Source organism: Bradysia coprophila, assembly GCF_014529535.1.
Source record: "Bradysia coprophila strain Holo2 chromosome IV unlocalized genomic scaffold, BU_Bcop_v1 contig_106, whole genome shotgun sequence".
NCBI lineage: Eukaryota > Metazoa > Arthropoda > Insecta > Diptera > Sciaridae > Bradysia > Bradysia coprophila.
The window spans coordinates 704,380-729,555 of record NW_023503372.1 but is presented as its reverse complement, the minus strand read 5'-3'; the positions used below and the strand labels follow the sequence as shown (position 1 = coordinate 729,555).

Here is a 25,176-nt window from a genome sequence, read left to right as displayed (position 1 = left end):
TTTCTCGTCAACTAGTTTTATGAATAAAATTTATTTAATCCTCCGTTCCACCTATACATTCCATGCCTTAAATAGTCTTTCAAAGGGAAAAGAAACATATTGATCCGATATCGATTGAGGAGGATGTCGTACGATTGCGACAACAGTTTTTGTAAAAGAGAAAATAAATAAAAAAAAAAAGTTACATTAAATTGACTCACCCAATCAGGATGAAGTGTTATATTCGGAAATGAAGGGGGAAAGAAATTTTTTCTTACTTTCACACAGAAACAAAACCATTTAAGCATCGGATCAACCAATCACCTTAACCAACAATTAGCAAATTCTCTTCGGGGAACTCATAGTGCGGCACTTCCAAATTCAATGGTGCTGGTCCCTTGCGAATACGCCCGGACGCATCATAATGGGAACCGTGGCATGGACAGTAGTATCCTCCGAAATCACCGGCATTAGCGATTGGCACACAGCCCAAATGGGTGCAGACACCGAGAACGACTAGCCATTCGGGTTTCTGGACACGTTCCTGTTGAATAGAGAAGAAATTTGAAAATCAAATATTGGAGGAAAGATCAAGAAAGTCATGAATTCGTAAGACAGTTTTATCATGAAGTGCAGGAGTACTGACAACCTGACTAGGTCTACTAAAGTCCAAAGAGTAGCCTCACACAACCTCTGCCCTAAAATCATTTTCACTTACACTATCGTGTTGTGGATCACGTAGTGACGCTGGTGCGACCGATTGTTCAGCAGAAATTTCAGCAGCAGTCCGATGACGAATAAACAATGGCTTTCCTCGCCACTTGAAAGTGACGGATTTTCCTTCCGGAATGTCCGACAATTTGATTTCGATTTTTGCCAAAGCTAATACATCAGCTGATGCGCCCATCGACGATACGAGCCCGGTGACAACACCTTTAGCGGCGTAGGTGGATGCAACGGTTGTTGCTGTTTGAACGGAAAATCAAAGTTAGTTGGTGCGAAAGCGGAAAAATTATTTTGTTCAACACAGACCTCCGACGAGCAAGTAAGTGAATGCGTTGCGATCTCCAGTGTTGGTGTTCTTAATTTTCAAATTCCTTGACGAATTGCGTCGATAGGGTGAAAAGTCCGGAACAGGTATATCTGTATGCGCGAATCGGGCAAACTTGACGGTTGTGTTCACTGGAAATTAGATCAGTCGATAAGTGGTCGTCGTTGGTCAACGTCAAAAGTTATTTTGTTCATTCAAAACATAACCTCAACCCGATTATTATGTAATCAAATTTTCTGAATTGTCATACAACGCAATTGGTTGGGGTCAGGTGAACAAAAAGGAACATTACCTGCTGGACCAGACACAACGCTGAGCAAGCCTTTTGGCATAGAATTGACCAAAGGAGTGAATTTATGTTCTACCTTTGTTTCGCTATGAGTCAAACCACCAGCGACCAAAGGCTTTATGCCACCATTGACCACTTGAGTGGTTGCTTTAAGGTAAGCAGCTTTCGACGCGGCATTAATCATGGTGCTGGACTCCTTGGCTGCTACTTTTCAATAAAGTTTTCACTTTTTCTCGCGATGAAAATGAAGATCGCACCTATAGCACTGAAAATTTCGATATTTTTTTTTCCAATGTCAGAATTTGACATCTGTAATGTTGTAGGATTTTATGGATGTCCCAGCTAAAATTTTTTTGCCATAAACCAGAGGGTTACTTCAAACAAGCGCAAAATTTCAAACCTCTTGAATGGCAATGTGTAATCTCGCAGGTGTGGAAATTACGATTTTAAAAACGCATTTAAATGAACTCATATTATTTTAACATTAATATTAAATAAGTTCCAGATTAATCGACCGATTTTGAAGAATTGACCATACCTCCTAGTATGTATTGGTGAAAAATTTCAAGTCGTGCTTCTGGACCCAGCTGATCCAACTCATTTTTTTTATATATCCTATGCTTCGCCCAAGACGATTTTTTAGAAAAATTTTGAGTTTCAGAAATTGTTAGAATTGTTCGGACGAAGAAAGAACATCAAAACTTCAATTCTAACGGGAAAGGTCATACTCATGTGTGAACACAATGCATATGTAGACTGTGCACGGTGTTTTGAAGTGGTAGTTGGTAGTCATCTTTTACTTATTGTTTAAGACAAATATTTTTTCCAATAGCAATGTTGGTGCATTAGACTTGCGCCAGTCCCACCAACATTAGGTAACCGACAGTGAAAAACTTGTGTGTTCTAGAATCACTCTTTATTTCCCTTGAAAATGAGCCAAATTTCTCAAAAAACCATCTACATTTACTTCTGATTTAACAGTATCGAAGTTGAGAAAGTCTGGAAAAAACGACTTCCATGAATTTCTTTTACTCCGGAAAACTTGGTTTTGATCAAATTTTTGCATTTTTTGATTTTGTTGTGTTCCTTTTACCTTAATTTAAATATTAAATGAAAAAAAGAAAAAAATCACACAATCTGTTGATTAGAAGTACCGACACTTTCTGAAACTCAAAATTTTTCTAAAAAATCGTCTTGGGCAAAGCATAGGATTTTTTCAATTATGAGTTTAGTAGCAATCTGATCTGTTCGAAACGCATACAAAAAAGCGTTTTAAAATGATCTGAAATAGTATTTTTCGCACTCTGTTCATTACGAAACAAACGCCTACAAAATGATCTGTTCATTTCGAAACGTCTACGAAAAAAGTGTTTTAAAATGATGACTCAAAATTTGGCGGTGATGATATTTTAATGAAACCTATATCAGATTTATGATTCAATGAGGTGAGGGTGGAAGCAATAAAATAAGTTGTGCGATGTAGAAGTATAGGGCGCCCGTCTATTTACGGATCGAAACTGCCACTACGATTCATTCGACGTTTCGATTCGATGGACAAAATTTAGAGTTCGAGACGTTATTCCACAATCGATTATTTTAAAATCGTCGAGAGTATGTTTTATAATCAAAGTTACGAAATGCTGTAAATGTATGTAAATAAACATCCTTAAACCTCAAGAATAATTGTCTGTGAATTTTATATGAAAAAATTTGAATGGACCGCGCAGAAATGACAAGTTGAAAAAACTGCTGTTCAATTTGGCATTAAAAAATGTCGACAATGTCATCTGTCTGTAGTGTGCGGCAACGTGGTTAAAAATAGTTCCGATGATGGTTTTCTATTCCAATACAGATGACGCTCCCTGAAACGAGACACTATAGGTACACTTTGCATGCCAATGCAATTCAATTTCGTTCCCTCTTCCTGAACCCTTGAGGACTGCATATTCTAGCTTATTTAAACAATTCGGAAGCAGAGTTTCATTAAACTACTGAGAATGGAACTATTTCCGATTATATGAATGGAACATGTAATAGAAATAATAGAATAAAGCTCGAAGTTGAAATAAGCAAATGAAAGGCCCGGTATTTAGACACGAGATAGCTGACACAAAATGATATGCTCACGCATCATACAATCCTTGAAATCCGAAGTTAAAAAAAGATTTTTTATTGAATTAGTCTCGGAAAACTGCTAAATCTGAAAGCATTGTACATAGAATTCAATCGACTAACAAAACTTTGAGCATGCAACTGAATTTAGAATTTCATATTATTCACATTCCACGTGGCAAATATTTAATTTGAGATATTTCTTAAATACATTCCGTTTATTTCTTCATACACGCATTACAATCTCTGTGTTTCTCTGAACTCTTTGTAGGAGTATTAGTTTCGATCAAGGGCAAATTCTGTGTTCTAAATAATTTTTATGCTGAGAGCGCGGATAAACGAAAATCGTTCGGGTTTTTTTTTCTATGCTGAAAAATTCAATCTGTTTGCATTGAATTAAGAATGTTGGTGCTGCTTTTCATGGTTAGAGGCTGATAACATGCTGAGTGTACGAATGTTGGAACTTTTTTGATGTTCAGCTAGAATTGAACAAATATAGGAACAAGAAACACAATGTATTGATGATGTAAGAGCCTATCATATTAATATGTGATGAGAGTGATAGATATTGAGAAGGAATATAATGTCATTTTGTATTTACATGTAAAGTTGCCAACTGAGCAATGTTACGTTCGAGGCTGTGCATGTTCAGAATAACAATTGCTGTTGCAGTACTCATTGACTACAAGTCAACTCAGTATTTCAATACTTTACTGAACGATCGATCTACAAGTGTCTACTGACGCTTCCACATTTTTTACCCTAACAAAAGCACTTCAAGCAAAAGTGCTTCCAATGACAGCTGCCAAATAGAGTTCTATTTTGTATGAAATTTGTATCCACATTTATTTACAGTGTCAAAATTTGTTTGATACACTGTCCACTTTCAGTACTCTACTTACAGTACCATACATGCTTGAAGTGCATTGCCCGGTTTTTCACCCTCATAGGAAAATAAGTAAAGTACTGAAAGAAATTTTGGCGTCTCCACAGGGAAACGAATGTAAAAATGAAAATGGCAGCTCAGTTCTCAGAGTCGGCGTCTCTATTTCCGTTGCCATTTCTGATAACATGGAGTTACATTTTTAGGGTTCCTCTCTCCCAAAGTATATAAGCAACTGAAATTAACGGAAATCCAAAAAAAAACAAACAGAACAGAAGATGTTTGCCTTGAAACACTTCCTGGCAGGAACAATTTTTGGAATAACCCTTTTCCATATTTCTTTAGAATTTTCCTACATTTTACAGTATTTTCCTCCAATTTTCCAAATCTTCACAAAAATATTTTTTGGGAAAATCAGAAATGTTTTCCTGAAAATAGTCCCTGCTTCTGCTAAAATCGTTAGCGCTACGCCACTCAAATTCACCCAAAAGTAGGGTTCCGAGTATTTTTTTTTAGTTGCTGAAGGTTTGCACCAGTGAAATTCAAGAATTTATCAAGAACATCAGGACTTCTTGAAAGTTCCCAAAATTCCTGACCATTCTCGAAAAAAATCCTGTTTTGCACTTAGCCTGTGATCTTTCCAGAGAAAAATGTCAACTTTGTAAAGCTCATCTCATGTCTTGTGTAAAGATCTAATTCTTTGAAGTCATATCAGCCTCTAGCTCTTATTAAAGCCATTCTAACAAAACTTAGAATTTTTTGTTCTTTATTCGTAAAATCATTCACAATGAAAACGGGTTGTTACTTAGAATTATAAAATTTTTGAAAATATTATTTATAAACGAAACGGCTGCGTATGCTGATGATAGTAAAGGTTCGCGCTGATCCAAGTCAATTTCAAATTAATTCCACCAACTGACTACACATTATTTTACATCGCAGACACTCATATTTTTGCTTAAATGCGTTCTATAATTAATTTTTCAAGAATAAGAAGCGAAAAAAAAAACATTTCGTAATCAAATACGCATGATACGCACAACGCACAATGTGTGTATATCTTTTATGCTTGTTGTAATACACTAAACAGCTGAATTTAAACACAAATAAAACAAAAAAAAATGTTTTTTTTATCATCACCAGTTGTGTATGCTTTTATTGAAAAAAAAAAATATTTAACCTTCAAAACCTTTAAGTTATTTTAGTTTTAGGTCTGTAGAAGTGTAAAACTAATTTACAATCTTTGATATTGAGGAAGGTCTTCTCTCAGTAATCGGGTTCCACCGCTATACTCGATTTAAATAATTTATTTCATAATGGAAGCATTCTGAAGTATACCCGTTTTTGTACGGGTCATAATGTTTATATATACATTCGGAGGCGGAATATAGGTTACTCCAACAAATCTTTTATCTGTCACGATCAATTTAGTTCATTTACATTACAATTGTATTAGTATACTATGCACCTCCGTCCAAATTGTTATTTTTAGACGAGCTTGAAATTATGGAGAAATCAAATATTTTACGTATTATCAGTATATATATCAGCAACGCACTTCAAGCATGAGTGGTACTCTAAATGGGGTACTGAAACTGGACAGTGTATCGAACAAATTTCGGCACTGTAAAAAATTTCGGACACTTTTTTCATACAAAGTAGTACTCTATTTGGCAGCTGTCATTAACAGCACTTTTGCTTGAAGTGCGTTGATTTCAGTAAATCAGTTCAAAACCTGTCACATACGGCTATTCATCTGGAATGGATAACGACGACAAAAATAATTACAAGCTCTGGGTTATATGGTCCATAATATAAGAAAATCCATGTTGAAAAAATTGATTTGAAATCAACAACACGTTGAAGTTAATTGCGGCTTGTCAACTTTCGGCACCCTAAACTTTACTTAAATCGTCGAGGAATGCCTCCAAATAAATTTCTAAAAATCCAAAACGGAATTCTAGATTTTAAGAAATTTATTTGGAGGCATTCCTCGACGATTTAAGTAAAGTCTAGGGTGCCGAAAGTTGACAAGCCGCAATTAACTTCAACGTGGAAATTCTGCCTTTGGATTTGTAGACATTTTGCCTTTGAATTTGTAGATGTTTTGCCTTTGAATTTGTAGACATTTTACCTGTAAATTCTTGTTTACCTGTTTAACTTTTTGTTTTTATTTTTATTTTTATTTAAACGTTTTGACTCTGAATTCTTAAGAGTTTATTTGTAGGCATTTCAGCTTCTTAAATTTATAGGCATTTCAGCTCCTTTCAGTACCTCTTTGTAGGCATTTCACGAGGGGTAACCGACTGGCCAAAATGGTGGCAAATCAATTTCTAATTCCTTTCAATTCCGTTTAATTACTTCAATTACCGGACCAACTCGTCTAATTGCCGGATTCGCTCTATTTCCTTTCAATTCCTTTCAATTCCGTTCAATTCCGTTCAATTCCTTTCAATTCTTTTCAATTCCCTTTCAATTCCTTTTCAATTTCTAAAGTTACTTCCTGTCAATTCCCTTTAATTGCTCTTAATTCCTTTTATTTCATTAATTAACGGATTAACACCACTACTTGCCGGATTCGCCCTTCGATTCCTATAATTCCAATCAATTCCTTCAATTCCACGAATTTTCGAAATAATTGATCGATATTTTCAAATAGATATAAATTTAAAGTCAAAGTTAAACCCTTAAGCATTCGGAAAAAGAATCGTCAGACTATATCAAGATAAAATTTGGAACAACTATGTTGTCCTACATTTGAGACTCATTTTGTTAGAATCTTTACTTTTTACCAAAGCACCAAGCAGGGTAATAGAAAAAAATAAAGTAGGTAATTTTGGCAGTGTCAAATGTCATTTTTATTTTATAAGATTTTTACACTCTTAAAAATGCGGTAAGAGCCAAGATATGTTCGAAAAATAGGCACGAACGTTCTTTCAATGAAAATATGATCACTGAAATGTACATTATTTTAACAAATAATCTAACATCACGTTAGCATTCTGCATACAAATAACTAAATTATGTAACTGAATGTAAATTCTTTAATAAAAGTTAAATGAAAACCCTTCGCAGTAACCACTTTTTCGCTTTCAAATTTGCCTCCAATGCGGCATCTCACGGCGACTCCTGTCTAATATAATGTAAATGGCAACTCGTACTAAAAACTACTCTATTTGACACCAAAAAATCTCTATTACCCTGCTAGGTGCTTTGTTTTTACTCATACTTTTTAGAAGAGATTTTTCAATTTCAATTTAGATTAAACCGTCCAATTGACTGCAGTTTTGTTTAAAATGATTTCACATCGCACATCATTGTTTATTTTAGATAAATAGTATTTTTCGTACCAAGTCAGGAAATGACGAAAAACTTTTGTGCATCCGACAACTGAAATATGACATATTTTGCCATGATTTTTCATTAAGAAATGTCAGTTTTTCCCGAACTATATATCGTGCAGGAATAGTTATTTTCGTATATGTTGTGTACGGTATATTTTAGGCAATTTCGCCAATGAAAGTAGATAAGTAGGTATGGCCAGTCCATACAAGTCGGAGCACATACGGATTTACATGGCGCCACCTCAAACGAACTCATTTCTAGTGGAAATTTGCACTAGAAATGAGTTCGTTTGAGGTGGCGCCATGTAAATCCGTATGTGATCCGGCTAGAACAAATTTGAACGTTTGGCCATACCTATCTATTTACTTTCATTGAATTTCGCGGATTGTAGCGCGAACGAAGTGAGGGCGACAAGCGAAAGTGCCTAAAATTAATCGTCCACAACAGATGCGTATACAACTTTTCATGCTGAGGGCCTAAGTTACGAGAAAAATTCCGTAATTTATGCCCAAGCCATGAAAAAAACTTCATGACTATATATACGACTGATTAATATGGTGAATGTGAAATGTGTATGTTTTCAAGTAAATTGCTGTGTTTTGTCTGTTTCAGTTGTCCGATGCACAAAACGTTGTTCGTACCTCGACAGGAAATGGATTTGTTCAGCACACGTCAGCAAAAGTCAAAGCACTCAATTTTTTGTTTCGTTCAAGTGATCGACATCGTAAGATTTTAGGCTTTTGAAAAGTTGATGGAATAGATGATATTGTCGGTGATGCATTTTTTTGTAAATTTGGTTTGAAACTGGAGCATTTCTAATCGGCAATGCCCCAGCCTAACATTCTTCCGACGAATATTCACTTGTTTGTTGCGGATCAAACTCTTCCGTATCTGACACACAAGAATCCTCTGAAGAAGAATCCTTCAGTGTGCATATTTTGAACATAAAAGGACGTTGGACCTGTTCTAAAATGGAACTGATCAACACTGTACACTGTTATTTATTGTGCGGGAGCCTTTAAAATTAAAACAAAAAGGAAATAATGTGGTTTTGCATTCGCTGGCCCTTTTTTCCGATAATCACACTTATCAGCATTTACTCTCATTTACTTTCAATTCCTTACAATTCCACATATTTCCAGTCAATTCCTATCAATTCCGATCAATTCCTGCCAATTCCGATCGATTCCGGTCAATTCCATCAATTCCAGTTATTTACCGGATACTCCGGCAATTCCTTTGAGGGTGTGTAGTCAATTACCCGAGTCGGTTACCCCTCGGCATTTCAGCTCTGTTATTATGTTCATTCAAGTCTTTTCAAAAATCATTTCAATGTTTTTAGTCTAATAGCCTCGCGCTGTGGGTGAGGTCTACTGTTGCATTTAGTCCGTTGCTAAATCGTAACGTAAAAAAACCCGGCGCTGCCCTTTCTATCTATATACTTTGATCGGTGGAAGTAATAGACCCGATAATGCACTACTTTCGACACCCTAAGCATCCTAAGCTTGAAAAAATATCTCCCTTTGAGAGACATCAGCATGGAAGTGGACTATGTAACTTGAAGTAAAAATGAAAAGTCACATTTTTTGTGCGTTTATTGGCATCGGTTATTTGTTCGAAATCTGGAATTTTCATCTTTTTATTAACAAGTAAACGAGTAAACGACTATTATTCGCTGAGGTTAAATTTGATATTGGCTGCTTGTTTCGTGATTAACTGGGTTGAACAGAATATAGATGTAGAAATGATGAAGCCAAATATTGCAAATGAAGGGTCATCATATTAAGGGTAGATCGTTGCTTTGCTAGTTTTGCTGCTCAGTGGTAATATACTAGCCTTCCACGAAAATGATGCGGGTTGGACTCAATGAAAGTATATAACCTATCAATGAAAGGTGAAATCATTGAAAGGTGAGTTTTTTATATGAAATCGCTATTTACTACGGTTTGTATGGACAGACCATACCTGGTTTGTACTATGGGAACTAATCTCGACCATATATGATAATTTAACTACAGAAAGTTTATGAAAAAAGTTTATGATAGAAAGAACAATGGTGTCCGAGGACTCGTTCTCGTCCGAGGATTTGTACGCTCACCCTATACCCTAGACGAGGGTTATCAAGCTATTACATTTAGTTGGCACACTAAGATTTCTGTGTCACCACAGATCATTGGTGGATCGGCAGTCATGATACACTTGTTATTGGCCATGAAGGGCTATTGAGGTCCCTAAACAAACGAATCAAATCAGGGGCGCCGACTTCTAAGGACAAGCGAGGCTCGGGCACCACTACTCGAATGATGAGCACCACTACATCTTTCCAGTTTTACTTGAAAGAGCACCACTACTCCCAGATTCGCTTGTTGTATGAGCACCACTACTCCCAAACACAAGTTGGCATCCCTGAATCAAATATTGCTACTGGCTCTATCTTTGAGACCCATACAAGCTAGTGCCATCTATGGTGTACTAGATGTAAAACTAGTAGCTTTTCACTTGACTTAAATCAGCTTTGTTCGGTTTTCAATCGGTTCAACACTTTCTGCGGTTGAGTTTTGAACTCTCACACTGGTAACTCAAATGAAAAGTGGAAAGCACATTGGAAAGCTATTGAGTTACTTTTCGGCCAGTAACAACTAAACATTTAATATTACCGTCCGTGAAAATAAAGCCGAATCGGTAACAAAGAAATATGAATAAAAACGAATATTTAAACAATTGAAGACGTAGATTCGTGTCGAAATTTTGTAATTATTTTCAAACAAAAATATCATTCACAGAAAATCCGATTAAATTTTCCATTAGTTTTCCACATTGTCACAAAGTTTCGACAAAACATTTCGACAATTCGGTTTATTTTTCTATTAAATTAATCAACAACCGAAAAGTATGATCTGAATATGCAGATATACATACATTCCGTGCCATAATAAAGACATGCCATCGCTTGTTCATGCAAAAAGTCAACATAAATAACATATACAGCAAATGTGGTGCGGCTTTTTGAAAAGTCCAAAAACTTTTCAAATTTCGTATCTTATCACACACAATACATAATCACTCGACTGGATATTGGATATATGTGTATATAACTAAGCTTCCCTCTGTTTTTATTATATAATATGTCAAAGCATGGATTTGGATTTATTTGGTGAAGGAGCCTTGCTACTATCAAAATGTAGAGCACTAGAAATTTTTATATATATATATCGCCACTAGAAAATGTGTGTGCACATATCTATGCGAAAAAGGATATTATATAAATGTCTATTCATTCGATATGTACGTATACGTATAAATATACGCACACGGATTTTATAGATGCTTTTCAAAAGTAAAAGGTAAACGTTTTCGATAACAAGGTCCCACCACTTTATTTAGAGACTTCTGTGCGTTGTAGAAAACTTCAAAAGAAACTTATTCCCAGTTTTCTGCTTTTAAGTTTGTTATGTGAAATCCATCCCCTCCTGCGAGTTTTTTTTTCCTTCTCTGCACAAATAAAACGAATAAAACGATCCGAAAAAGGATATTTGAAGATTTGAGCTAAAAACGGGCTTTTCTGCTTTATACTGTGTATACTGAATGTATATATGTGGTATAGATTGCCAGCAGTGATGCGATACTGGTTTTATATATTGGTATACCATTTCAACTATACGTTTTCTATGTGAATGAGTGCTATACAAGGGATGCTGATTTGTTGTTGAGTTTACTACACTTTTGTTTGCCGAACTTTTTTTTAAGGATATTTGTGATTGACTGAGCTAAATTTTCAAGAGGATATCAATTAGTTCTGTTCAAAAAATTTTCATCTTGAAAGTTAAAGGTATTGTGTATGGGAACTGCGGTTGGATGCGTCTATTACGAATTTATATGTGTGCCCACGCGTTCAAATTAAAAACGGTTCAGTTGGCTCATTAAAAAAGTGAATTTTGCGCTAAGTTTATTTTAAAATTTGTTAGAAGAGTCGAAAGTTATATAACGTATACGGAATAATCTGTCATCCGTAAGGGTGGTCAAATTAAAATGTCGTTTCGGCTCTTTTCATTCAAAGTTCCTTTTTCATGCTTCGCAAACGTTAAAAATAACGGACTAATTTGTACGCTACAAATGCAACGTTACAGATTTTTATGATTCGTTGCAAGTGTAACCGAGGCAAAAGAAAGTTTCGCTAAAGAAAACAAATGCAGTCAACAAAGGCAGCTTTTTCTTCTGTAAGTTGTTGTTTCCCCACAAATTATTGTTTTCCTTCATCAACCTACCAGAAAATTCTGATTCTGATTCGACAGCAGTGAAGGACAGATATTTGTTAATTTCATTTACAACGATTTTCAAATGCTCCTGACAATTCTTATGTCACATTCATCTGTTATCAATAACGACGAAAAAAATAATGACAAGTTCTGGATAATATGTCCCTTTATATAATAAAATACATTTTAAGAAAAATTGAAGTACAAGTTTTGAAATCGACAGATCAAAAATAATTTCATCGATGGAAGTAATAGATCCGATAATTATACTGGTCATATACTTGCCGTATGTAACGGGTTAAGATGATTTTCTTTGCAGTTTTTTTTAAATAGATTTTTCAGAATTTCCATCAATGGTTTTGGATTTATCTCTTTTTGAAGATTTTTAGAGGATCTTCTATGATTTTGAGAATATTCTGATGGGATCTGCCCCAGACAGCAATGAAAGAAATAAGCGATGACCTCCGAATAATATGGTCTGGGTATTGTAAATAACATGAATGTTGCAATAAAAGAAATTAAGGAAGGAAATGAAGGATTTTGTAACAATCACTATCCCGGCAAAAACTCTTTCAGAGCAAAGTTGGACGCAATCTACAGTCTAATTGTGTGATAACTTCTAAAACATGTGATATCGCTAGAGGTGACACTGTCAGCGTCGTTATGCAAAATTGAATTTCACAGCCAATTAATTGAAATTAGCTGGCCTAGTTCTCCAAACCATTCGACAATCAATGTTTTCAGAAAAAAATTGAACGAACAGAATTTTGACTGAACAATTTTCAACAAAAAATTTACCAAAAAAAATTCTGCGTCGCATGTGGCAGATTAAAGTTCTCGTAGGTTTGTCCGTGAGCATCTGCCACTTTGCGACGCAGATTTTTTTTTTGGTAAATTTTTTGTTGAAAATTTTGCAGTCAAAATTCTGTTTGTTCAAATTTTTTCTGAAAAAATTGATTGTCGAATGGTTTGGAAAACTATGCCAGCTAATTTCAATTAATTGGCTGTGAAATTCAATTTTGCTTAACGACGCTGACAGCGTCACCTCTAGCGATATCACTTGTTTTCACTGCGTCCAACTTTGCTCTGAAAGAAGAATATTCATTTGTTATTGGTTGCAACTAGAATGGCTTTGGATAATGAGTTATAAAGCAAAATCTACGGAAGAACAAATGAAGTAAAAGATTTTCCTAAATTTTCCAATTTTTTCCATAATTTTCAAACAATTTATTTTGGTAAAAATGTGGGAAAATTTGAGAAAATCTTGGAAAATATAGAAAACCTTTTTCATGAAAAGTCCCTGATAATTGCACTGGAGATATTCTTGCTCTCTGTGAAAGGTCTACCGTTACGTAAATCTTAACAGATTCAATAAATTAGAAGTCAACGGTCGAAGCAACTAATCATGGCATCAAAATTTTATGAAACAAAAATACGAAAGTTAAAAGCTATAGCATTGTCTAATTACCATTATTATCATCTCTTCAGTGCCTTCAAGTGGTGTACATTTTGCCTATATAATGCACCATTAACATGATTTTTGTGGATTTAAAAAGTTTGTGCCACTTAAAACGATTCATTCCGCCCATTCATTTGTATCTATTTCTATTTAAAAAGTTTATTTAGGTAGAATTAACGCGCACGACGGATTTTGAATTCTCTTTTTTTTGGTTTCAATGAAGCCGAAATAAATCTAATTTTGCATCTATAAATACCACCCTTTAATTCCTGAGAATTTCCTCATAACAAACCTCACATAGCTTTCATAAATAATATGCAAAATACACGGCGAATGAGATCGCGCATATATACGTATGCATGATGTATGTTGTGTAGTCATGTATACAGTTTTGTTAACTAAAATATTATTTAGCGTACCCGGAGCAGCATGCATGGTTTCCAGATAGGTTCATTTTAATATATCGAAAATATTCGTAATATCTAAATATTACCAGCAGTAACAGCAACAACAACAACAACATATCCAGCTCGAAAGCAACTTACAACAACGCAGCAAAATCCTTGGCACTCTCTATCTTCTACCCTTTTGTTCATCCACCAAAATATATCGCATCGCAGCAGCAGCAGCAGCTTCTCTCGACATTTCCTTTTTGCCTGTGCGTTTCTAACCCTCATTACCCTCATTCCTCATCCTCGCGTCATATACATCATATCTATACCTTGATCGTGTATACACATCGTACTTTTCGTGCATATATATTCTATATATTGCGTGCGTACATATTGTGTGTGCGCTTCTATTCGTGACCTAAATAACACGCCTAGATACGCATCTCTATAGATGCATACAAGGTATAGTATAGGTATGGTATGAGAAAATGTGTATACAGTGGGTAGTGTGGGACGGGTGGGTCTGTATGTACGTACACAAGCAATATAATATAGTTGAGTGGTGTGGAAATGATGGAGAGCGAACTGAAACTTTCTTTATATATTCTATGTACTAGCACAATAAATGTGTATGGTTTTTGTATGTACAGTGCGCGACATCTCAAATGTCTCATTGTCAAATTTTTCTGAGAATTTTATTGTGTCATTGCAAATTCACAATGACATTCTCTGAAAAAAATGACAGTGAGACATTTGAGATGTCGTTCACTGTAAGTTTGTACAGTTATATTCACTCTCACTTTGTTATTACGAAAATGGGTGGCATGAATTTTCGGGGAGGTTTGAATAGAAAGTGAAATTGAAGTGACAAGAAGGAAATAAGGTTTGCAGGAGACACTGTCAAATTATGCCAAGAGAAATTTTCTGTTAAAAGAAGAATATAACTGAAATTTGCGGTTTTTGTGGGGGTTTTGTACGAACCATGGTACGGCGTTTGTAGTGATGGAATATTTTGATTTTAACTGATTTTGATACGAAACGTTACACTTCACTGGGTTTTTAGTGATATGAGGCCACAGTCAAAGAGTATGTGTCGCTATAGTTTCGATTGTTAAATTTCGTTCTTTGATTTTGTGAAGCATTAAATGTAAACCTCTTAAGTATAGCAAAGACACAAGACTTTCTGCTAAATGTTCCGGCGTATTACGCTTTCGATGGAACGTTTTGTTGAAACAAATAAAATTAAAATTTTATCTTTGAAATGTTTTGTAAAGGCTCAGAGTACTTGGTTTTTAGTTCTACAAAAATCTTCTTGAGATTTTGCCTTTTTAATTAATCTTATTGAAACATTTCGAACGATTCTTCCCTATACGCAATCAGCGGTCTTACTATCGGTTCATAGACTTCATTAGCCTATGTTTGGCCTACATTTAGGCGAGATATCAATTAGCACCTAACTTTACTCAGAGAGTATTTGTATACTTCGAGGCGTGGTTGAACTTGTTATTGACTGTAAAAAGGATGTTGTAGATGTATCAGGGTTGGATGATCAATTATTGTCGCCACCAGGAACTTATCCAACCTTAGTTGGAATTTATGACATTCACATTGCGAAGGATGTTAGTCAGACCTCTAAACAATCAAATCAAATCTGATTGTCGAGAAATTGATTTGAAATCTTTTACTTCATTTTTTTAAACATATTTTTGCTACACAAAGGACCACGTTAATTAGAGCTGTTCGTTTATAGTTGAAGTCGTTATCGGTAACCGATGATAGCCGTGTGTACCGGTGACAACGTTTAGTACAGTTGAAATTTCTACAAATGTTGATAACTGAAAGACCAACCGTTGCATAGAGTTTATTCAATCTTAGTTTCTTAATCAGTAGCTCTTTTCGCTAAGTATTCCATTACGTTAGAACACTAAGCTTCCTGACGCTGCCTATTTTTCTAAATATTATCAACGAGCGCTTTTACCAATTTTATTTGCAAAAACCGACTAACCTACAAATGCATGACCTAGCTGCGATATGTAATACCTTCAAAAATTTAGTTCACTATGCAACGCAACGAATGTTGTCACAAACAAAGATAACTCTTATCATAATGTCTATTGTAACGCGCGGTTATCTATGTCTGATACTAAGCTAAAGAATTTACTGAATATCACAAACACATTGTATTGTATGGATCGCATACACATCATTTGTTCAGCACATTCTAGTTTTATTATTGTCGCTTTTGTAATCGAGTACAGATGCAAGATGATTATTTTTAAAACCGGCAGATTGCTTAAAGCCAACGCTGGTTTAAAGAGGGAGATGTTGGATTATCTCACACACTTTCTACAAATAATAGAGACCAAGTCAATATGCATCAAAGCCATAGTAAATTTTTCTAGAAATGTTTCCGAGTCGGCAAATCATCTCTTACAGACAGAGCAGGCAGAAGTAAGTTCAAAACTTGTTATTGAGATTAACGAAGTAAGAAATTTTTACATCAAAAACTTAGTGGTACTTTAGATGCGGGTGTAGTGGACTGCACATACATTTTTAGGATCTTACGGGAAAAAATAGTACATTACTATACCAGTGAAGTAATTTGATATCTCGTATCCAGATATCTCGGGCTGAAGCCCTCGGATACTTTTACTCATCGTGATACGAGATATCAAATTATTTCACGTGTAAAGTATGGCGTTTTACTTTACGAGCGGAGGAAAGGGTCTTCACTAGTGAGGGAATGGCCACATTACCTCACTAGTAAAGTAAAAACATTTACTGCTTCGCACCGAATAGATTACAAATCCATTATTTGGTCATATGCTCAGTATCTATCACATTTTAAGTGTTTGAAGTGTCTTCGATAGAGAGATTATCAGATCTTTTTTTGTTATTCGCAAAACTCGTTTTTAATAGTGTACTGACACTGTCATTTGCTTGGTACATTAAACCAAATAATAATTTATGAGATTGGAATATAGAATGCCTTAAAATGCATTTCGTCTTTTCAACTTATTATTGAGTGTCGTAAGGCAACTCTGACATGTCTTGATTGAATTCACTATTTCACTATGCACTCCGTATCCATATAATAATTAAAACCGTCACAATAGATTAAGTTTGGCTCGTTCAATGTGTGTTTTTGATGTAGATGGAAGCACGGGGTTTCGGTGGGCTTTGAAATTAAGTTTCTCCATGTTGCCTACATTGCAATGTCAAATATTTATGTGCAAGGTCTTTAATTTGTACTAGGTGAAGCTTTTTTTCACCAAGAAATCTGCGTAGCCTCCGAATTGAAATAACTTGAAATTGTCAACAACGTGTGGCAACGTATAAAAAACAAAAATCAGAACCCACCAGAAACCGGTGGCTTACGAAAGTTCGAAAAAACTTCACTAAGTTCACATACTTGAGAACTTCTAATATTCAGCGACTACTAAGGACTCCAGTAAAGATTGACTAATAGAGTTAGTATTTTGGCACTTGAGATGCACTGTAGAAGTCGCTTTGTCGTCACTAAATTGTAGTGAACGCAAATATCACTTTCTGTCAAAATGTATGGAGGATTTCGGTTGTATCTAGTTTATCAATTGCTTTGATGTTTACACAATTTAAATAAATTTTTTAACATTTGCACTCTATTTACACACAAAATAGCATGCAGTAGATTAGATTAGATTCGGATTTTGGGGATTCCCAACCCGTGGGTTGAGACAGCACCTGGATCCATGATCCTTTGTACCAGTCCCCTTCCTTGTTTATTTAACATAAGCAAAACAATACAAAGAGGTTGCGCTAAGCGCTAATAACACGGCAGGAGCGGTTCATTTTCGAAACGTCAAATAAGGACCTAATACACGGGATGAAAATGAACTCAAATGAACACTGACATAAATTGAAAAATTTTATTCGCAAAATATCAAGGGCTTCTAGATTATTCAGGTCCCTAGTCAAACAAGCGCTCCTGCCTGGTTAACTTTACTCTGTCGTGCTAATAAGCATACATCAACAGTTGAAAAACTTATACACAAAATCAAAGAGAAATCAAATTTATCAGTAGAAAAACATAAGTCCATCATCAGCTATGTCGTTGTGACCCCAGACGGAACCAGAGGTAACGAAATTGGATGCGAAAAACGAGACGAATCCAATTGACGATTGGAGAGAGAGACCGAGCAGAGAGTGTTAAATAGTCATGGGAACCTGCCGGTTTTCTTAAGAAAAACAACCAGATTGGTTAAATCCATTGAACTAACCTCTAGGTCCGGACAAAAAAGTTCCGGTTTACCTAAAAACCTTCTCCTTAGAACTCTATACCTCGGACATTCGCTTATCACGTAGTGTCCGGTCTCTTCACCCCGTCCACAGAGGCATCTAGGACTATCAGCGTAACCGATATCAAAGAGATGTTTGTTCAGTTTGTTGACGGGCCTTTACAGAAAATCTTTGTGTGTCTGGCTCCTTCATATTGCCTCCATCTCTTTTTGTGTTCCCGTATCAACCATTCTTTCACAATAGCTTTCTCGTGGATACTGGGATTCCGAACATCGGCTCTGGTCCAATAAAATCAGACTCTGCCCCTTTGTTAGCCAAAAGGTCAGCTTTTTCGTTTCCTGCAATACTCTTATTAATTAAATTAAGGAAAATATGGGAAAATCTAGGAAAATGTAAAAAAAAACTTTTAGCAAATCACGAAAGTTTAGGTGTTAGTAGCTCCAATTAAAGATTTCAACGTTCATAATAGATAACTCGGAAAGATTAACATAACGACATATTGACTGTTTCCTCTGCCAAAATTGTCAGTGCTATTTAAATCGTATTTCAATTTTATAGACTTGAATCAACTTCAGTTGTTCACATGTCTAAACTATTCTCATCTCGTTAGGTTCAGGTCAGTTAAAGATTTTTTTCTCAATCAAGCATGGTATTTCATGACATCATTTCCGCCTCTTTTGAGGAAAATGTTGATCCTACCTTATGCTTAGGGGTCGTTCATAAATTACGTAACGCAATAGGGAAAATTTTGTAAATTTTCATAGATTTTTCATGAAAATCCTTATGAAATGATCTACCTCTTCGCCTTCGGATTTTCCTGTAGACCTCTCATTCGTAGGTAAAACAAGATTCTTAGCATGCCTTCGGAAATTTTCTATTAATAAGTTGCCTGACTTGACATGACTTTTGAGTGTCACCTGATAGAGGAAATTACAAGATCTTGTTGAGACTTTATAGTATAAGAACTGGCACCGCAGTGATCTTTAATTTTTTTGTCATTGAAATTTTTGCTATTTTCGGTTTTCCTGAGATATCTTCTGATCGGTCGATTGCAATCTAGTGGAACCTCGAAGCTCAATAGGTATGACACAGACCCAGCATTAGCTTCTTAACCTGTCACAGACGGTAAGAATATTAACAGTTTTACTATTCAAACTATTGCTTCATTTTATCGAAGATTGATTTCAGAAATCTTTTACTTCATTTGTTTTGAACATGATTTTTGATATATAAGACCTCATCAGTCAGAGCTTGTCGTTTATTCTTGCTGTCGTTGTCAATAACAGATGACAGCCGTCTGTAACAGGTTAAAAGTCACCACCAATCAAAGAATTTTCAAAAAAAATCAGCAAATGAGTGTTTTGTATGTGAAAGGGTTTTTTGGTCAATTTCAAAGCATTTTTACACATTTTTTAAACAATTATCTTTGATTTTCGAGGATTTTCTTGGACGTTTTTTTTTATTTTCAACGAGGATTTTCGTTTGAGTGCATAAGGATTTTCTATGTTTATCCGCCCCTCGGTACAAATACTAGTTCCATGTTGACATTCATTCTATTTTTCATTTTCGAATTATAATATCGCCCTTTGAATTGTAACAACGTTCACTTGACGATGTCGAATCGAGTTACATCCATTTTCACTTGATATTAATTTAACATCAAAAGCATTATATCGTGCAACCAAAACAACAACCTATTCGTCAGGCCCCGTATCAATTTACGGAGTTCAGCATCGCAACAAATTAAAAATATTTGTTTTTTTTGGACATCATTCTCGAAATACATAATCAAGAAACAACATCAATAGATGCGTTTGGCCATTGCGGATGTGACAAGTAAATTTATAGAAAAATATAAAAGTTCATTCAACATACGGATTACGTAATCTCTCGAAATACATTCGCATGTTCATTAAAAATAGTGTATATAAGAAACAAGTACGGAATAGAATACAACGCACCCAACAACACGTAAAAAAAATTGTTTTTTCTCCATCGTCATATATGCAGAGAGGCATTACCATATACCCAACAAAAAAAAACCACACTCAACCCAAAGCAAAACTAAGCACAAACAAAATATAAAAGACTCACATCGCACAAAATATCCTTGAACTGGGTCATCAACATATCAAATTCTATTGCACTCTAACCATCTATGCTATTATTGTATTATAGCATCCAACAGCAACAAAACGATCTCTTCTATGGCTTCAAACGACTTTTCTAATATAATAAATGACCCCCCCGAACATATAATTTTTACGTTCAAACAATTTATACCACGGTGTGTATATATATGGATGCGATTTGTCACTCTTTTATGACTGGGTACTGGTGTATACGATCGCTTTGGCTGAATGTGCAAAATATAATAATTTTCGCTAAAGAGAATTCATACTTTTTTCTTTGGTTTTGTTGATGCTTCCACGGCCTTACAAATAGGTCTTAAAGGTATGATGATGGTGCAAAATGTACATTAAATTAATTACTCCAACTTTGATGGTTTGAATGAGCGATTAGGATATTTTTTTCGTCTTCTTCGGCTCTTTCGTATTTCATCGATAAATTATTTATGGCGAAAAATTCCAACGAAAACTTTGCACTGAAGAGGTGTAGAAGAACTGATTTTTGTTACCATTAAATGCCCGGTGTGTATGGGGCTACAGTGGTATTGGCGACCAAAACTTCATGACTTTCCATTTATTTTATGGAGGTTCTGCGACAATGTTTTATTGCTTTTTTTTGTTAGCTGCGAGGGTTGAATTTACTGCACTTTTTGATGCTATCCGGGGAAAGCTTTTTTTTCTGGTAGAGCTCTGAGAACTAAATTTTTGGTTGGACTTTGGAATCGGAACGCTCTGACTAAACGGAAACGTTGCAATCAAACAAATCAATCAATTTGATTGGGGCGCAGTAAATGTCAGAAGTTCAGTAAATTTATGTCTTAGGATGAGGAAAATTTTTTCCATCGAACAAACTTAGTCGGAAAATGGATTTTTCCCAAATTAACTGGAATCAAAATTTGAATTTTCCTTTTTGCATTTTTCCCATCCCCTTCGATTCCAAATTTTTCTTGGAAAGTATGCTAGGCAAAATGGAAAAATATGGAAAATACCTAAACAAACCATAAAATACGTGCACGTACAATAGCTCATATTTTGTGTGTATATTTGTATATACAACGTAGGAACGATGAGGATGTACTCATAAAGCCATTATAGAACCCATAACGATGTATACACATTTCTATTACATAAAATGTATGCTATCGAAGCTCTATCTATGGCTATAGCGAATACACTACATATTGATTGCCTGCGCATATTGCACACGCATACAATATGTATGTATATGGAGCATATTTTCGTCCTGCACAGAATGTACAGGCATCATGTACACTTATACAGTGTACGTATATGTATAGGCCGTGTATTAGAAATGGAAAAAAGCGCACGGAAAATATGGAAAATGAAAGGAAATCAAGAGAACAATTTCAACAAAACCAAGAGCAACGTGCGACATTATATGCGTACATGTACTTCTGTATATAGCCATCGAGGGGTATTTCTATATGTTGTATATATATGGGAGATGCACTGTAAAACATTATGGATTGAAAATCAATAATTTAATTTTAGAGAATGGGGCCGCTGCTGTGTGGTGTGTTTAAGTTTTATACATAATGTAAAGTTTGTCTTTTCCATACGTATATATACCAAATAATGTAACGTGTACAATGTATTTATAATGATAATGATTATATAAAAAGCTTTTCTGTTTCAGTAAGTTTTTCGTGAAATTCTGTTTGACAGGAAATTATATAATAGATGGGATGTTGGTGATATTGCACGCAATTTTGTTCAACAAACGATAGAAGACGAAAAAAAAATAAACGCCGACAGAAAGGAGAAAGTGTTTTGTGTCGTACTAGCATACATTGTGCCATATATACATGCGACACACACACAAAAATTATGTACAAAACTCCGTTGTGGGAATTGTTAAGGATTTGAAATTTTAATGAAGGATTAAATTCCTTTGTAGTGCCATTGATTTAGTATAAATGTACGACGCACACAAGATCGGGGGGCGGGTCATGCGGTTCAGCTGGCAAATGCATTCGCATTATGTATGTATGTAATAATGTCTACCATTTGTACCATTTATCATATTGGAACATACTTTCACATTTATAATTATTTAAAGAGTTCTCTGTTCTCTGTTTGTATAATCTCGACCAGGAAGATTATGCGAATCAATTTTAATTGAAAAAGGGTTAGCAGTGAAGACATACACACAGTGTTTGAGATGGGCTTCGATGTTTCATTTGATTTTTTTGTTGTTGTAATGGGGCTTGTAGATTTTGTTCTTTTAGGTGACTGACTGATGATTTAGAATGGATTTGTTTTTGTAATGAAAGTTCGAATTTATTATTTTAATGTTGTAACGAACAATACCAATAGAAATATTTGATAGCTTGAAGACGTCCGGTTTTTTTTGTAATTTTTGAGAATGAGTCCCTCTCTGTGCCACATTTTATTTTTTGCCATCCATCCTCGGACATCGACAAACTTGATACACTTTGCCAAACTTGTTTTTACTGGTCATGTCCGGAGACTGGTGCCATCAATCAATGAAATTTTCTTATCTTTCTTGGAACAAAATCAATGTTGAAATGTGACGTGAGAAACTTAAAATATGGAGTCTCTCCCCGGTCACCAGTCGGACGCCTTTTATGAACGATACCTACCGCCTCATATCAATGGATTTTTCTAGGTCCAACAACGCCTAGTCAAAGTCTTTGAGAGTGTCGGTCATCTGCTATAGACAGCGACGACAGAAATGAACGATAAACTGATGCTATTGTTGCATACATAGTAAACTGCATGTTAAAACTTTCGAAGTAAAAGATTTTGTATAAAACGCTATTAAGTGTTTTCAACGAATGAAGTACCAGATTCAACAATTATAGCACAATGCACTTGCAAATTACAGGCAATTTATCTAAATTTTCGTTAAAACAACTTGTCATTGGTTAAATTCGAGTTCAATTCAGCAGTCAACATGGTATAATTCCCAGGTCAAGGGTCTTATGCCTGAAAATTAGTGACGGTAACCAATTTTCCTAATTGAGTGTGGCCCACACATGTGGGGGAAAACATTTTTTCTAAAATGAGTGTCTGCAATTCACAAAATTTTGTAACATTTTTTACGAGGAAAATAGTCTTGTATTCGAACTAAACATCTTTTTCAAAAATATTTGGTTTTGTGCAACAAATTTCGCATAGATCATTTTACACGACTAGTGATCATAGAACATTTCGTTAAAATTTCTTCTAACTTTAAAATTATAAAAGATTACGTGATCTTTTTTGTTTGTTGTTTCCACACCGAAAATCTATAAACAGCAGAAAAAAAAGTTATCTTCTAAATGACCCTGAAACAATGAATGCTTTTAAAATCTACGAACATATTCCTTAACCTTGCTTCAAAGTTTAATGCACTTTGCACAACAAAAACATCGTAAAAAAAATCTCTCATATACCCATAATAGCATAATAATTCTAACCAATAGATGATAGGAGAAAAAAAAATGCCAAAAATTCAACTTCAATCTAAGCATATATAATAGTTAGATAGAGAAAAAACTACCTGTAGTTTATACAAACCGAACCATCAAGCATTTCCGCCAACATATAAACAAGAGCCTGCAAATACCAAATAAAAATGGCATACAACTACACATTTAACCCACTAAAAAAATAAGATTCGCGAAAATATCACACAAAATATACAAATCTTCTAACAACATTCTAATGTGCAATCGTATTTTACAGTCAAACGCAATTTTATTTCTCTGTTGCTCCACGAAATATTTCCTATATAGACGTTTCGGTGTTCCATGACTAAATAATGATTTTTTTTCTTCTACATTCGCTACACTCGTAAAAGAGCAGCTTTGCAAATTAAAAACAACGCCATCGAAAAAATGCTGCGCATATAAAATTTCATTTCTAATGCATAAACATATGGGTTTACAGTGTGCGGTCGGTTGTGGAAAATAAATTTAGATTTAGAAAAATATTCCGAAAATATTGAGCTTTTACATTGAACGAGTTGCGTTTTTTTCCTTCTGAATACAACGATGCTTCGCATATGGAACTGAAGTTTTATACCTCACTTAGATCTCCCTTAACAACGCCTCGAAGTATGCAAATCACGGAGAAAATTCGGATGCTTCCTTGATATTTCGCCTTAAGGTATAGTCATACGAGTCATTCAGTGTGAACTACAAAGTTTAACGCCACCACAACCACTGCAACTACACAAAATTATGAAACATGAGTGAACTTTGCGACGTTACAAATGCTACATTATCGCTGGAAGAATTCCATGTCAAATGGTCTGGCACGGGAATCGAACCCGGTTCCTTGAACCCAATTTGATGGAAGGCTAATACGTTAACCACTGAGCCATCCCGTCCTCGATTTCAATCAGTAGCAATAAAATATTTTTCAAGTTCAATGTGTATAACGTCGGAGAAATGATAGCGGCAGCTGACGCGATGGATTGTCACAGCGTCGGCACGTGAGTGCCGGTATTATTTCTCTGGTAAAAACCTTACGAGTAGCCTTCCACCAAAATGATCGGGTTCGACTCCCGTGTCACACAATTCCACATGGAATTTTTCGAGCGATTATATGTCTAGCCTACATTAAGGCGACATATCAATTAGGCACACAACTTTCCTCCTAACCTTAATTGCATATTCCGAGGCGTGGTTCAGAAGTCACGTTAAGCCGGTGGTACTTGTTATTGGCCGTGAGTGAGGTCTCTAAACAAGCAATGTGAGGGTGCTGTCAATGGCGTCCAGTATACCAGGAAGTGAAGTTGAGTAAATGACTAAGCACAGAAGAGATAGAAATTTTAAATTTTGTCCTGACAGCCCGTACTAGAACAAAACGTATTAAAAATCAAGAACTATTCCATCTTACATGTTTCCATGATCTTTTCGTCGACCAACTTTTTCGTTCACAATAATTAATCACTCGTAACGATTGTAACGAGATCAATAAAAGATTGTCGAATATTTTTTACGGATGCCATTCTATAAACCCATCTAATATCA

At 35.2% G+C, this 25,176-nt stretch overlaps 1 protein-coding gene and 1 long non-coding RNA gene across 2 annotated transcripts; one reads left to right on the top strand and one right to left on the bottom strand.

Annotated features, from left to right (window-relative positions):
• On the bottom strand, positions 1 to 1,657 carry LOC119070954 (cytochrome b-c1 complex subunit Rieske, mitochondrial). Its single transcript, XM_037175510.1, has 4 exons — positions 1,323 to 1,657; positions 1,012 to 1,161; positions 698 to 945; positions 1 to 523 (listed from the first exon to the last, which is right to left on the bottom strand). Exons 1-4 carry the CDS (start codon positions 1,501 to 1,503, stop codon positions 305 to 307), a joined length of 798 nt encoding a protein of 265 aa, XP_037031405.1. The 5' UTR covers positions 1,504 to 1,657; the 3' UTR covers positions 1 to 304.
• A 5,455-nt stretch (positions 1,658 to 7,112) lies between these two features.
• On the top strand, positions 7,113 to 21,467 carry LOC119070955. The gene is made up of 3 exons (XR_005086576.1): positions 7,113 to 7,529; positions 16,128 to 16,132; positions 21,455 to 21,467. It is a non-coding gene; the product is annotated as an uncharacterized LOC119070955 (long non-coding RNA).
• The last annotated feature ends 3,709 nt before the right edge of the window (positions 21,468 to 25,176 follow it).

What these genes read in the sequence shown, in the direction of transcription:
- LOC119070954 (XM_037175510.1), bottom strand. Translation starts at nt 1,503, where the DNA reads ATGATTAATGCCGCGTCGAAAGCTGCTTACCTTAAAGCAACCACTCAA. An exon ending in CGTTGTGTCTGGTCCAGCAG is followed by an intron (nt 1,162 to 1,322) that starts GTAATGTTCCTT and finishes TCTAATTTCCAG; the next exon opens with TGAACACAACCGTCAAGTTT. An exon ending in GTGATCCACAACACGATAGT is followed by an intron (nt 524 to 697) that starts GTAAGTGAAAAT and finishes TCTATTCAACAG; the next exon opens with GAACGTGTCCAGAAACCCGA.